The sequence below is a fragment of the Anolis sagrei genome, chromosome 2 (assembly GCF_037176765.1).
Source record: "Anolis sagrei isolate rAnoSag1 chromosome 2, rAnoSag1.mat, whole genome shotgun sequence".
In the NCBI taxonomy this organism is placed as follows: domain Eukaryota; kingdom Metazoa; phylum Chordata; class Lepidosauria; order Squamata; family Dactyloidae; genus Anolis; species Anolis sagrei.
The window spans coordinates 261,340,181-261,356,788 of NC_090022.1; the positions used below are offsets into that span (position 1 = coordinate 261,340,181).

Consider the following 16,608-nt stretch of genomic DNA (forward strand, 5'->3'; position numbering starts at 1 on the left):
CTGCCCCTGGTTCAGTTTAGGATACATAATACAGACAAAGATGTGCCAACATAATCCAACCACGATCAATGACATCTACGCAATATATCAAATAATACCTGTTGAGGAATATGCTGCTGACATCATCATGACTAATGGGTGGTTTCTTTGAGCTTGCGGCCATTCTTAATGGTCTTAGAAAACAATTAACAAGAATGTAAAGTTGATGCACATATTCCGATTCAGCCTCAACCATGTTGAAAACAATCTGATTTCTCTTCCGCATGCTCTCTGCATGAGGGGAACAAATATAATCTTGGACAATTGTCTTCCACTTTCTTCTGCACAACCAACCTCGCATAAAACTCTGGACCTAAACATAAAACAAATAATTGATTAAATTGAAACTTAATTATTAATTTCAAATATAAAAATAATGATCATTGAACACATTTACAAAAAGTCCCACTTTCACTGAGGGGGGGGAATCATATGTGAGGCTAGAACAGAGACTGTAAGAAGCTTCCTTATACAAATACAGTAGCCCATGTTGTTCACTATTTCATGGATTACTGGTATAAATAAGAGCACCTTTCTAGGAATGCAGACAGAAATCTTCCACCGTCTACTCTGTTAATGTCCTTGACTGAACCTGGGCCTTTTTGCGTGTAAAGCTTGTCCTTTAGCACTGGGCTGCAGCCAAAATACAGAGTTGGCTTTCAGTGTTTCATAACTGTACACAACATAATATGAAGAGCTATATTGCAAGCCCATGTTCTCTTGAGAAGGAAGATTCTCCTTGTTGCCTCATACAACAAGGAGAATTAAAGGTTCCGGTCTTTGATGAGCACCACATATACTCTGCAGTTCACCCAGGATTTTAGACTAAAATAACAAAATAGAATCTAGCGCAGACGTTGATTTAATCTGACCTGACCAAGGTTAAGTCTTGGACAGTGAGTGCATCTACACTGCAGAATTAATACAGTCTGACACCACTTTAACTATGGAATCCTAAAAATATTTTTTAGTTTGGGGAGGCTTTGGCAAAAGAAGCTAAATATCTTATAAAACTACTACTGCCATTATTCAAGAACATTGATCCATGGCAGTTAAAGTCATATCAAACTGCCTTAATTCTGCAGTGTAAATGCACCCATGACTCTAGCGACTTGGTTTCAAATCCCCGCTTGGCCATAGAAAACCACCTTAGTTAGGTCACATTCCCTCAGGCTCAAAGGCAAGTTCCCATTTGAACTATTCCTGTCATTATAGGGTTGTCTTAGGGTTGCCATAAGTAAAATGACTTGATGACAAAAGAAAATCAAGAACGAACTTTTCAGTAAACTACTTGGAAAAGCAAAAACGTATGTATGGATGTAAATAATGTTGCCTGTAAATTAATTATACTGTACTAAAAATTCCCAATTGAGAACTGAGCATCCTTCTGGTAACAAGATACAGGACTATGTGTAACAACAATTATTGTACATCTGTACCGAAGGTCAATTTAATTACATCTAAACATTCTACACATGCTTAAACATTCAACTTATTTAATTACATCTAAACATTCAAGAAATTGGCAATATAACCTTTTTTGTAGAGCATGTGGCAAAATTACACAGCTGCATCACTAAAAATCCCAGTGAAATATACAATGCTGGATTTTTACAGTTTAGAGATACAAATGCAAAGTGTTGTCACTGTTATTGCACTCAATATTATACTGATTGACAGCAGCTACTAAAAGACGTTTCCTTCAGAGACATTCATATTAAACCGACAGTTTATATCAGTACTGATATAAAAGGTGGCATGAAAATACAGAAGTCTGGGGTTTACAGGACTTAAAATAAACTAGGAAAAGGCAAAAATGTTAATTCTTAATGCAACACAAAAAGACCTGTGTAAGCTACAGATATCACATTTTAGTTTTTATGGTTTCTGATATTTGGGTATTCTCATAATAAATATACCATAGCTATCATATAGAAATTATAAATAAGTTTTTAGAAATAATAGCGAAAAGCCAAGGAAATTGTCTAAATTTCTTTCCTTTTTTCATTAGACGGCTAGCTATAGTAAACCCCAACATCTAAAAACACTTGTTTCTCTTTTACTCATAACACTGCTACACTGGATGCCAGTCTGCTACCGAGTACAATTCAAAGTGCTGGTTTTAGCCTATAAAGCCCTGAATGGTTCCGCCCCAGTTTACCTGTCCGGACGTATCTCCTGCTACGAACTGCCATGAAGGTTAAGATCATTGGGGGGAGGCCCTGCAATAGGTTCCGCCATATTCGCAAACATGACTGGTGCGGATGAGAGACAGGGCCTTCTCAGTGGTGTCCCCTCATCTGTGGAACTCCCTTCCCAGTGACATCAGGTCGGCCCCTCCCTCCTATCCTTTAGAAAACAACTTAAACATGGTTGTGGGGCCAAGTGTTCAAACAATAGATGCAGCAATTGAGATTGAAACTGACCCTATGTTACTGACAATTGGTTTGACCTGGACTATGATTTGAATTGGCATGATTTTAAATGAATGTTTTAATACTGTAATGTTTTAATTACTGTTTTAATTGCAATTGTTATTTATGAATCTGTTTGATGGCATCAAATGGTTGCCTGTTGTAAGCCTCCCTGTGTCCCCCCTCAGGGATGAGAAGGACGGGATACAAATATGTGAAATAAATAAATAAACAAATAACAAGTACACTCAACAAAACTGTTCAATTGTAGACTATACTTGCAAAATTTATAGTAGAATTATTAATGTACAAGTACAGTATTATATAATCAAGAATACAGCTATACATAACCTTGAGATATTATATAATACAATTCTATTGTTTCAAGTGGCTAACGGAGGAGGGGGGGGCAAGGAGATGAAATCTGTTATTTTAATTTCTAAATAAAAGTGTCTAGATAGAGTGTACCCTGTACCAGTACAATGGATTCACACTACACCTGAATATTAGGAAAAACTTCCTTGTGGCTCTAAGTGCAGGTCAGCTGTAACCAGCAGAGCTGTGGAATTTGAAGAGGTGCAAATGGAGGGCGAAAGGGAGAAATGTGCCAAGAGGAAGGCGCCTCAAGCCAACTCTGATTGAGACGGCCTTCCACCTGGAAACCGGTGTCCTCCTTGTGGAACAGTAGTTCTCAACCTGGGGTCCCCAGATGTTTTTGGCCTACAACTCCCAGAAATCCTAATAGCTGGTAAACTGGCTGGGACTGACAATGTATATGTTCTCTCTGTTACAATACAATGTGTGGAAGTTTACCTTTTTAATTTTTTTGATATCTGGATCTTCTTCTTCTTGGTTGCCTTGATAAGGTCGCATTCGTTCTTTAGTTTTATTGAGAGCTACAATCTGAAAGAAAGAAATCATTAAGATGTTCTACAAATTTAAGCCTATTCAAAATCTTACTTTAGTGGTTTACTTTCAGGACAGAGTAGTCCTCTTAGCCTCCTTAGTTTTATTAATGCTCGTCCAAAACCTGAAAACCTGATTATTTAAAACATGGGAAGTGTTAGCCTCTAAGCCTTTTCTTATACCTCCAAGCTTCTTAAGTATTAGGAGAGCATGGGAGAAAAACAACTCCAGTGGGATAATCTCCATTACTTGAGGTCTCCAACAACAAGAGCTTTTTGTTAAGCTTGAACTTCCTCCCAAATCCTTCTGAACAGTCAGAAAACCTCAAAAGTCACACACAAGATGTTGTTTCTTCCTGCATTTTTCATTTCATTGAGTGAAATGAGGGGTAAATTATATTTTCAATGTATAAAATAGTCAATAATTGCACTAGAGAAAAGTAATCTGCTCCTGCTTTCAGTACATACCTCTGATTTAAGCCTTTCAATTTCCGTGTCTTGATCCTCAAGTTGATGTCGCAGCTGATTGGCTGAGATCTTTTCCGTCTCTACAATCTGAACTAGATGTATGTATTTTTGCATTAATACTTCCCTTTCAATTAGGATATCTGAGTAACTACAAACAGACAAAGAAAAGAGGAAACACTAAGTTCTCAAACATGGCAGATACAACCTTTATGTGAATTGATGAAAGTTCAAAATGTCATCCCTCCTATTTTAGGGGGAGGATGTGTTGCTAAGGGATAGGGCAGAATTTACTTTAATAATTTAGTGTATCTTTAATTTATGTTTTGAATTTTTTTAGCTGAATTTGATCAGGAAATAGCAATTAGAGTTCTCAGTTATATTTATACAGTTATTTCTCTGCATGTACATTGAGATGTTTTCTGATTGAGAAGCTGGGAGAATATTTGCTTATTTTGCATAGAGATACAAACATACCAAATTTGTATTTCCTGATTTTGTTATGTAATCCACCAAGCAAAAGAGAAAAATTGCTCCTACTACCCCTTTTCTCCTGACGTGACATTTCTCCGGCAGAGCTCTGGCAGTAGTTTAATGGTGGCCAGGTAAGTTACTTTACTTTTCCCCCCGGTTTTGGGGAGGGGGGATGTGAATGTCTCCCTGTCCTCCTGAAGGGTTCTGAGAGGGCATGTGGACCCCTCCTGTGGAAAAGCATGCCCTTTCTAGGGCATGTGCGGGCTGGAACCCAGGTGCAATTGAGTTTTAAAAACATGATTGCTCCCAGGTTAAAGAGCTGTTGGAATCCGCTGTAGGATGCCTCTCTAATAATTTTCTACATCTCCCAATGCAATTATATTGCAACTTCTAACAGAAGTCATTCATTTCAATAGGTTTCAATTATCCATGATTTCTTGTTTCCATGATAAGTTCAAAAATGTATTTCCTGTGGATATGGGGGGTCATACTGCATTGTTTTTGAAGGAAAGCCAGTCATTCAGTGGAATCAGTTCCGAACTCTAGAGGACAGGGCAATACCACCTTCCATGGAAATGGCCTATTCCTGTATATCCCGTTCTCCATTCTGCAGTTCCTTCCATTACTTTCCAGGTTGCCTACCTAAGATCAAAAACTTTTATACAGGAAAAGTATTATCATGTAACCATCAACCAATTGACAGCATAATCCTATGCATATCTATTCCTGCTGTGTTTAATTGGGACAATTCCCTTGACTATAGCTTAATTGGGCTATTCTTATTACAGTAGCGTCTAGTTTATCCAACATAAACGGGCCAGCAGAATGTTGGATAAGTCAAAATGTTGGATAATAAGGCAGGATTAAGAAAAAGCCTATTAAACGTCAAATTACATTATGATTTTACAAATTAAGCACCAACAAATTGACAGGAAAAGCAGTTCAATACACAGTAATTGTATGCAGTCTTTATGAATTTAACATCAAAACATCTCAATGTATTGAAACAGCTGTGGATCCAGGTAGGAGGCAGACTGCGTTGGATAATACAGAACATTAGATGAGCGAAGGTTGGATATGCGAGACTCTACTGTATTTCAAATTTCTTTCCCACTTTGAATCTATCGTTAAAAACATTTTCAAATAAAGAATTTAAGGTATTTAAAATATCAACCTACTCTTATCCAAACTAAACAAATCTATTATAAACTATTTGTTATGATACAATTAGGGTGAAATTAGGGATTATCATTAAGCTTGTTTGCTGGCCTGGAAAACAAACTCCTATTGACTTAATTGGGAAGAGTTTGTCAAGTCATTTTCTCCTATGAAAACAAAATAGTTACCTCTGTTACCATAATTATCACTGAAACGATAACAATACTTCTGTGCTTCCTAATGTAACCCAGATCTCATGGACTGGATAAAGGATGCTTTTTATATTAAACCCAATGCCTGGAAAACCTAGCTTTTGGACTACAGCTCCCACAATCCATCATGCAGCATGGTTAGTGGCTATGCATAGTGGAGTATTCTGGTAATTACAATCCAAAATATGAATTTGCTCAAGACCTGGATATACTGTGCTCCCGGTGGCGCAGTGAGTTAAATCGCTGAGCTGCTGAACTTGCTAACTGAAAGGTTGCAGGTTCGAATCCGGGGAGCAGGGTGAGCTCCCGCTGTTAGCCCAAATGGCATTGGTATGAGAAGTAACAGTGGGCCCTCCATATTTACTGATGTTTGGTTCCAGGATCCTGTATGGACACCAAAATCTATGGCTGCCCAAGTCCCATTCAATACAATGGCACAGTAAAATGATGTCTATTATATACAATAGCAACATCAAGGTTTTAGCACTCTGGTAGTACTATTTAGATACTAATGGGCAGGAAATCCAAGAAGGAAGTCTGCCTGGCGGGATGTATGGCATTTAGTGGAGTGCTGCTCAAGTGGACATCAGTTGGGTGCATTGCCACTATACTGAACCAGACAGAGCCGAGAAAGTCTTTACAGACTTGAACAGCATGTAATGAAGTAATAGCATGAGCAAATAAAAGAAGATAGGAGTTTTGTAGCTTTCCTAATGTGAGCCTATGCTGGCCACTGCAAAATGATGCTGAAGTTTCTAGACTGGAGTTTTTGTTGTCTCTCAGGAGAAAGAAGCAGCACACCAAGAGCAGGTTCTACTTCACAAGCTCTTTGGGGCCAGTTAAACACACAAGCAAAGGAAGGAAATTCTGTCTCAATAAATCACAACAATTGGTTAGGAATTAACTGTGGTATTGGAGGTTCAATTTCATACCTCGCCTGGTGAATAGCGTCTACCCATTCTTCTCCCTCTGCTTCATCTTCACAGCGAAGCTCAAGTGGTTTCTGTCCTTCATGGCCAAAAAGGACAGTGAAATAGAACTATGAAGTTGTAAAAAAAAGACAAGAAAAAAGGAAAGTAGTGTTTGAAAACAGCCATTTTTACAAAAGGGAATAAGACACACACATTTAATATACTAGCTGAGCATCCCTTATCCAAAATGCTTCTGACCAGAAATGCTCTGCATTTATGATTTTAGGGACATTTTGAAGGAATTGCATATACATACTGAGATTAAACTAGAGGTGGATTCCAAGTTAAAATGCAACATACATTTATTTCCTATACATTTTATACACATATAACAAAAGTAATTTTATACAATATTATGCAAATATTTATACAATATTATGCTAAGGTATCACTATCACATTTACATATTTTTGATATTTAGGATTTCAGCATTTTGGATAAAGGATACGAAACCTCTACTGTTAATATAGTCAATACATGCAATTCACCTCTGACTCAGTTTAAACAACATGAACATTTCAAATAGGAAAACATTGCTCAGTGATATCAGAGTGCCGGCATTCTTTTTTCTACAGTGGAAAACACGTGCTCACGGGAATCTTGTAAGCTGGCTATGGGGGCCTTACAGCAAGATGTAATTAAATTCTACATATTGCTTTGAACTAACTAGCTTATTTGTTGTTTTTTTGGGGGGGGGGGTTGAATTCTTGCAAAATACCACTGAGTAATAATACAGGGTTAGTCAAAATGCATAGGCCAATAAGCCATTCAATAAGCCTCAATAAACAACAGCATAACAAAAACACATAACTTAAAGCAAATCAAATACTTCCCTTGCAATATACAGTTCACTATCAAAGTCGCTTGATATTTTTGTTGCCTCCTTTCCATTGTTATTGTTGTTTATTTGTTCAGCTGCTTCTGACTCTTTGACTTCATGGACCAGCTCATGCAAGAGCTCCCTGCTGGCCATGGCCACCCACAGCTCCTTCAATGTCAAACCAGTCACTTCAAGGATACTGTCCATGCATCTTGCCCTTCCATAAAGACAAATTAAAAAATCTGTTCCTGCTCACCTCACTGAACAGGCTACAGTTTGTCAAGCTGTTCTCAAACCAGATGCAATAGTCACCATCAGGGAGAACTGTGCCAGAGACCTTTCACTCTCCAGGTACCTTTGAGTGCTCACCAAGGTACCCTGGTTCATCTGTTTGGATAACCACATAACCAAGCTGTGACTGAGATAGTAAGGCAGGAAAATAATTAATGCCAAACTCTCTCAAATTCCTGGACAGCAAATGGGAGAAGTGGGGACAGTGGAATTTGGACCAATCAATAACATGCAGACATTTACTACTCAGCTTCCAAGAGGTCAGCTAGCTGTTAACTGGAGGGAAAGCATCGTACAACACTTCTCTCTCAACATGGGAGGCTCACCAGGCATCTCCAAGAGGGCAACACTTTCCCCATGTGATGAGGAAAGTGTTGCCAAGAAAAGTGTTTGCCCCGCTGCTTCCTCTTTCCTCCTGGATGCCAGGCGAAGTGGGACCTTCTTCTGGCTAATATGGTGAGGTCATTAGGAGCTGCCTGGCTAATTGACTAACAATAGCAAGGTTGCTAATAGCAAGGAATTGGAAAGGGGAAATAAATACACAAATTGAAGAATGGTGTAAGGAATTATGAAAACTGGCAATAAACAATAAGTTGACATATCAGTTAAAAGTTAAGAAAGGAATATGGAAGAAAAATGATTTTGATGATGTCTGGGGAAAATGTATTGAAAGAGGATTTACAAAGAAGGATGGAAAGTTACCTCCACGAGAGGAAATGAAATTTTGGACAGAGAATATGAAAGATGTGGCTTGGGGGAGGGGAGCACAGAGGTGAATCATAGAAATGCATACATAAGAGTGACATTCACAGTAGATATAATAGGATTAATTGAAAAAGGTACTGGGTGTCTTGGATATTATATGACTGCTGTGTTATAAATGTATTGTTTTATTTATAAAAAACATTAAAAAAATATTTTGAAAAAGAAGCTGCCTAGCTTTTGTTATTAGCCAATTAAAGTTTTACTTCTCTGCTGTGTAAGGCTATTGCTCATTCAAACAAGACTTTTACTACTCTTCAAACAAGCCACAAATCAGATAAGACTTCAAAATGGTGGATGTCCTCTTTCACTGCAAATCAGGTTATCTAACAAGACTATACTTTGGAGGTTTGCTGAAACTTACCAGTCCTTTTGAGATAAGATTTTCTACAGACCTCATAATTTATGTGCCTGAGATTTCAGTGGAAATTTTTTGCTATTTGTTAATTACATTAATGAAGAATGTAAGACGATGTTTCATAACAACAGCTTTTCTTTATGATGAGTATTGCTTGCTTTGGGGGAAAATGCAAGTATTAAAAGCTACTGACTTTAGAAATGTTTCATTTTGTAATATAATAGGCTGTCAGCTTGGAAATTACATGCAAGTTGGTGTTGGTAGAAGTGGAACATAAAAAGCAGCAGGGCTATGCTTAAAACAGAGATGCTTTTCATAGCCAACTGTCTTTCTGTCACTTCATTTATATTATTTTCTAATGAACAGCAGATACATTATGTACCAGTTAGGCTTTGTCATTGGCACTGAATTGGCACTGAATTAAACATTTAATTCTTCATGGGAAACTTAAATAATTATTTCCTCAAATAGGCTAAAAAGATGCTTAACTAGAACTCTTGAAGAATGGCACATATTGTCATCTCAAAGTTAAGTGTATCGCGACTGTAAAAACCTTCCTCCTCCTGAAAGTCAGGGATATTCCACTGAATTCGTTTGGACTAACAAAATGTGGTTTCTTGACATAAGAAATTTTGGACTAACAAATTTTGGACTAAAAAAAGTGGTTTCTTGATATAAGAAAAGGCTGTGTAAGAAAATGCCGCCTCCTCAATCTCTTCCTCCCATGGCTTCAATACTTCTCTCCTGGCTTATTAACACACAGTTAAAAGATGAAAGAAATATAATTGCTGTTGACATCTTGGAGGAAACCTCAACTGGCAAGATGAGCTCCCTGACTTAGATTATGAGCCCACCCAATAAAAATATAGTTTGCTGGTTCATATATCATGGGAAACTATGGTTTAGCAAGCTAGGATCGAAGTCCTGAAGCTTAATGTGTAGGTGTAGGACACAGAAAAGGTGACAGCTTGATTTCTTGGCCCAAGAGTGTTACCTCTGAATTAAACCAATGAGTCTGGCTACATATTGTGCTTACATGTCACAGCAACCCAACAGATGAAAGCTTGTCTTGAAAAGTACAAAGAGGGCTTACCATCTGGCAGATAAACCTAGAAGAGATGGTGAGGGGACATGATTCATTTAAAAACATTGGCTAGTTCTTGACTATCCGTCATTTGTAAGTCAGATGTTTATAATTCAGGGAATGCTCTCTACTTGTTTCTAACCTGAGGGTGAATGCAGAGCAGGATGGAAGTATTACAATCACTATGAGGAAAGTAAGAAGCCAACAAAATAAACTGTAAATCCTCTGAAGAGTTTTTGCAAATTACAGCAACAAATGGATTAGTTGTAGTAGGCTTCTGCTTTAATAACTAAGAAGGAGATCTGAATACCTTTCTTTTCCCTTGCTTGGAGCTAGGAGCTAAGCTCACCAAAACTGGAAAACGTTGACCCTTGTTTTCTGCTTAGACAGCCAAATAATGCAACTTGAACTTCAAATGCATTATATGGGTCTATTATACAGTTCAAACTGCATTATTTGGCAGTGTAGAGCCAGCCTTAGAGGTGATCCATAAAAACTGGAGAGCAAGGACTAGTCCTGTGATCTAAGAAGTTTAAGTGTTATATTGCAGCTATCAGCATCCCTCAATGACTGGCTGTGCTGAACTGCTAGAAAATCCAGGCTCACAATGTCTGGTGACGCACATGTTTCCCAGCTCTGTTGCAGACAAAGCAACAGCGAAAAAATACTCCTCACAAAGAATCTGCTCTGTATTGGACATGTAGTGCCATACAGTACCACTGCAGTGCCATTTCAAAATGTTGCAGGTGTACTTTTATGTACATAAAGTCCAGAATCCACTAGAACAGTGGTTCTCAACCTGTGGTCCCCGGATGTTTTGGTCTTCAACTCCCAGAAATCCTAACAGCTGGTAAATGGGCTGGGATTTCTGGGAGTTGTAGGCCAAAACACCTGGTAACCCACAGGTTGAGAACCACAGCACTAAAAGCACTTTAGGCTATGCTGACAATAGGATTCCTCATTGCAGACTGGCTTTTTCTCAGGAGCCAAACTAAAAATGTCAAACAACAGTAAAGGTGTATGTGTTGAAGAGAGAGAAAGAGAGAGGGAGGGGAAATGCCTTGAAGACAATGATGATGGCACCATACCTAATATTTGTTGGTACTGTGCCAGGTCCGCAGCCAGGATTTCGATTCGGGGGGGGGGGGCTGAGTTTTTTCAGGGGGGGGTTCGGGGGGCGCTGAGTTTCAGGGGGGCTGAGTCTGAGTGAAAGAGGGTCTACCCTAGCAAACCTTTTATATCATTACCCCAATACCTCATGCATGTGGGATATATTGAGTATGGTGATCAGATCATGATATGAATAAACATAACAGTTTAAATAATGCACCAGTAAGGCCCTTTTGCAAACCACCATCAGAATTTCGGGGGGGGGCTGACGCCCCTCAACCCCCTCCCCCCGGCTACATGCCTGTACTGTGCAGAAGGAGGCATGTTAAATGCTTTTGAGTCTTTTACCATTTTTTTTAATTCAATTTTTATTGAGATTTTAGTATACAGTCATCACAAAAGTTGGAGGGTGGGGTAAGATTGAGGGAATAGGGAAAAGGGGGTGGTGGTGGGGGGTGCTTGTGGGGGGGGGTTGGAGGGGGGGAGGTAGGGGGGGAGGTAGGGAAAAAGGTGGATAGAGTATGGGAAGGGGTCGCTTCCCGTCAGTCTTCCGGGTATCTTCAGATCCTGTTGTTTCTTCGCGTCAATGCTGAATTGGACTTCTCTAATTCTGTTGTTCAGACCCCAGGCAGATCAATATGTATTGGAAGCCCTTTTGCTGTAACGTATTCTTTAAAGCCAGACCAATCTGTGCGATTACGCGATCCCTTAAGTCTTAGTGAGAGAGTGTCCATTTGGATGATGTCTAATATTTTCAAAATCCAATCTTCTAAGGTTGGTACTTCTTTCAGCTTCCACACTTTAGCGAGGAGCATTCTTGCTGCCGTACTCAGGAGGAAAATCATCTTCTCTTGGTTTTTGTCTAGTTTTGTGTTTATGATTCCTAATAAGTGTGTTTCGGGCTTTTGAGGGAAGTTAGCCTTGACTATTTTCTGTATTGCTAAATGTATGTCTTTCCAAAAGTTTTTGATGAGTTTACAGGACCACCATTGGTGGAAAAAGGTCCCCTTCTCTTCCTCGCATTTCCAGCATAAGTGTGTACCTTTGCTATTAAATTTGGATATTTTTACTGGGGTGTAGTACCACCTAAAAAACATTTTATACCAATTTTCCCGCATATCGCTGGCTTCCATATATTTTATTTTACCCTTCCAAATTTCTTCCCACTCATTTGTTAGAATGCTGTGTCCAATGTCCTTAGCCCATTTTACCTGGCAGTCTTTAATTTCTTCCTCTTCTGTGGACCAAATAAGTAATTGCTGGTACAGGAGCTTAATTAGTTTTCTTTCCTTCTTCATTACTATATCCCATATACCCTGTTCTTGACTAAAGCCAACGTTTTCATCTTCTTTAAAGTCCTGATGTATTTGGTAATATTTTAACCATGTAATTTTATTACTTAGTTGTTTTACCTCCTCAATCGATTTTAAGACTAAATTTCGTTTTCCTCCAATTTCATTTTCCTTTAATAAATGTTGATATGTAAGCCAATTCTTTTCCTCTAATTCTTTTTTGTGCTTAGCTTCTGTGGGGGATACCCATAATGGAGTCTTAGAATACAGTCTGCATCTGTATTTTTCCCATGTTCTCATTAGCGCCGTTCTAATATAGTGATCATTAAATGCTTTCTCTGTCTTTCTTTTATTATACCAAAGGTATCCGTGCCAGCCGGACCTTAGCTCATGGGCTTCTAGCGCTAAAAGTGGTCTGTTCTTCAACGTTGCCCACTCTTTTAATGCTACGAGATTACATGCCTCGTAGTAAGCTTTAAAGTCTGGTAGGCCCAGTCCGCCCCTTTTTTTCTCATCTGTTAAGATTTTGAAGCTAATTCTGGGTCTGCCATCCCTCCATATAAATTTGGTAATCTCTGATTTCCACTTTTTAAATAGGTGATCGTTTCTTAATATCGGTAAGGCTTGAAAAAGAAATAAAAATTGGGGTAGTATATTCATTTTTACGATCGAAATTCGTCCTAATAGGGAAAAATTCATGTATTTTTTACCATTAAAACTCTATGATGAGATCAAAATTAAACAAGAGATAGTGCCAGAAGATGACATGCTCAGATTGGCAGTATCTCAGGTCGGATCCAGACAGGCCTTTATCCCAGAAGCATCCACATTAAATAAATGTGGATGTTTCTGGGGACCTGTCCACACCCGCCCCAGAAAGTGTGCGCTTTCTCGCAAGGATGTCTAGACGTTCTCTCGGAACTAGCCCAAGAGACTGTGTGGAGGCCCTACCCCCTCCCCCCAAGGCCCTAGACCCCTTAGAAAAGTAATAAAAACTTACCCATCCTCCATTAGAAGCCTCGTCCGGCTCTCCTGGCGCGTAAAAATGACGCACCAGGAGAGTGGGGAGAGTGAGTAATTTTCCTTCCCCCCCCTTTCCAGCCACAACTTGTAATGGGGGATGGGTAAGTTTTTTTATTACTTTTCTAAGGGGTCTGGGGGCTTGGAGGCTGGGTATCCCCAGTTTACTAGGCTTATTTAGCCTGGTAAACTATGGGAATACTGTCTAGACTGCAGTATTCTGCAGTCCAGACCCAGAAATAGTGGATTTATCCTGCACCTTCCAAAAAGGAATAAATCCACTGTCAAATTAATTCGCTACAAATTAGGGTTTTCCTGGTTTGTAGAAAATTAATTCGGGATTGTCCAGAATGTTGTTTGGACAGCCCCTCCTTTATTGCGGAAGTTCCCGCAATAAAGGTCCTGTCTGGACAGGCCCTGAGTTACAGCAGAAGGCAACTAGTGCTATGCTTAAAGAGGCAACTAAGCTCAAGCTGAAAGGATATTCAGCCACTGATGTGTTCAAAGGTGAAAAGAAGGCACAAAGCTGCACAACACATTATCAGGAACATGGAATATGAAAAGCAGGAGAAAATGGGTATAGTAAAACAAGAAATGGAACATACAATCATGGCAATAATTGTGGTAAGTGAGCTAAACTAGGCAAAAATAGGACATTTTGAATCAGTATTTTACTACAAAAAAATGAAGGTATGTTAAGAAATGGATGGCAGTAATAATGACAAGAGAGCAGAATCAAAGATGGTAGGCAAACTTGGCCTAGGATCAACAAATGAAGTTGGAAAACGACTAATTGAATTTTATGAGGTTAACAGTTTGTTCACCCATAACATTCTTCAAACAACCAAGAAAACCCCTAATGGAGTTTCAGACATGACTGTCTTTCACTCGGTTGATGGGATATATTTATTCTTCCTGGCTTAAAAAGAGAACATCTATTGCACCACTCTAACTCAGATCTCCCTCAGTTGCTTAAGAATTATAACAAGTTACAAACATTCATACAGGCATCTCATTACAAATAATACTTTATAGAAAAGCAGATATTTTGCTGTTTCTAAATGTTTAACCAAGACTATAACAGCACCTGTAGGGTTCACTGATACATCTGGCAAGAATTCAAGGCAATTTTGTTTTTATTAAAAATGTATAAAGCCATTATCTAAATGTACAGTAACAGTGTAAAAAAAAAGCCACTCAAAAAGGAATCCCATGCTGGGAAACATGCCACAACCAATAACGTATTACAGAAGTATAACAACTGAAAAGCAATTATGCTATATAATTGGTTAACCTACAATTACTCTGATTTTTAAAAGGCAGGAAATGCTTGTTATATTTACTATTGGCAAACTTTTTTCCAAGTTATAAAGACAAGGCAGTTTATGCCTTTGTACAGCTGAAAACTGATTTTGCAATACAAGCTGCCACCTTTCACTAGCACAAACCGTTCAGCAATGTCTACAGAGTTTTGAGCTGGGGGACTGGAATTCATGAGTGATTTGGGGGATATCACTCAGCCTACTATATAAAGTGGAAGCATTATTGATCTACTTCAGAGTTGCATAAATACCGAACAACAGTAAGTTAATGGCACTTACATTGTTAGCATCTTGTTATTATAATAGTGATTTCTCTTTTACTTTTTATCACCACTGATTGTTTAGTTTCATAAAATATTCACTTAAGGGGCTTAGGCTTATACAGTTTATCAACATTGCGATACATGTTGTGGGACAGAACTATGTCATTATAAGGAGTTTTTTGTTTTGGTTTTTTGGTTTTTGTGGGGGTTTTGGTGTCAAGAGCGACTTGCAAACTGCTTCTGGTGTGAGAGAATTGACTGTCTGCAAGGACATTGCCCGGGGACGGCTGAATGTTTTATCATCCTTGTGGGAGGCTTCTCTCATGTCCCCAAATGGAGAGCTGCAGCTGACAGAGGGAGCTCATCCGTGTTCTCCCCAGATTCAAACCTCCGACCTGTTGGTCTTCAGTCCTGCTGGCACAAGGGTTTAACCCACTGCGCCACTGGGGGGCTCCTCATCAGGAGATAAGGACCTTCTACTGATGATGTTTTTTCCACTGAACCTCCTACTTTGGAAGCCAGGTGAACTAATTATAGGACGGTGCAATTATTTTCTAGTATTTTGCACAAGCCTTTTAGAATAAATGCAGCCCCAGTCCCTAGAACTTGACCTTCCCAGGGTGATAATTAATTGATAATTTCCACCTGACGTTGTTCATTTTGGTGGGGTTCACCATTATCCACTATTTCCATGATAAGTTCAGGAACTTATCCCTGATGGATACAGGGATTGTATTATACTACAATTAGGCAGAAAGGATGCACAGATATGGGATAGGTGACTCCCACTTGTCAACCTGGCTTGTAAACTTCCACCTCAACCACACAACTAAACACACAACCATATTATCCATCAGCCTCCAACCTGTGTAGAATTGTTGCAGAAGATTTGTTCCATATATCAGTTATTCAATACATTTTCTTCCCCCTTTATTTTGATTTTATAATTGTAGAATAACAACATGAAGCCTTTCTGCAATGAAAGTTGTTCTCTGTTTATCCACTACGAAGCTTCATTGGAACCAATTAGTGAGATTAAAGTGTGTGTATCCACATGTTTGTATGGGTTTCCTCCAGGAATAGTCCTCAGAAATGCAAGAGGCAAATTCACAGTGATTTGGGAAAGGGGCTAAGGATGGATACACTCACAACAAGCATCATTGAACATGTCACCCTTTGCTCCATAACAGATGCAGGATATAATACTGTAATTCCAGACCAGTAGGTATATCAACAGGAAATGCCAGCTTGCCATTCTTAATTGAGTTTTCTTGCTCTCTGAAAACTCAGAAGAATTTGTATTTCAAGACAGCTCTGTGCCTCTGTGTCAGTATTAGAAAAATTACCAAAAATTTAATAGTTGGTCAGTGGGTTTAAAATACATTGCAATTCCTTTTACATTATTGTAAGCTGCCTTGGATCTCACTTTGAGAGAAATAATATAATTATAATATTATAATAAAATTGTATTTCTAACCCACCCTCTCCCCCCAGAGGGACTCAGAGTGGCTTACAAAAAACAACAGTAACAGTGGCAAAGGGTTGCTGTGAGTTTTCTAGGCTGTATGTTCCAGAAGCATTCTCTCCTGATGTTTCACCCACATTTATGGCAGGTATCCTTAGAGGTTGTGAGATCTGTTGGAAACTG

At 38.8% G+C, this 16,608-nt stretch overlaps 1 protein-coding gene across 2 annotated transcripts in view; it reads right to left on the reverse strand.

Annotated features, from left to right (window-relative positions):
* The window catches only part of RASGRF2 (Ras protein specific guanine nucleotide releasing factor 2), a 140,939-nt gene that overhangs the window by 88,624 nt on the left and 35,707 nt on the right, over positions 1–16,608 (reverse strand). For both annotated transcript variants that reach the window (XM_060761720.2, XM_060761719.2), the window contains exons 2-5: positions 6,600–6,706; positions 3,827–3,974; positions 3,267–3,356; positions 99–352 (exon numbers count right to left, since the gene is read on the reverse strand). In XM_060761720.2, coding sequence (XP_060617703.2) covers positions 99–352; positions 3,267–3,356; positions 3,827–3,974; positions 6,600–6,706 — 599 coding nt within the window. The remainder of the gene's footprint in view (positions 1–98; positions 353–3,266; positions 3,357–3,826; positions 3,975–6,599; positions 6,707–16,608) is intronic.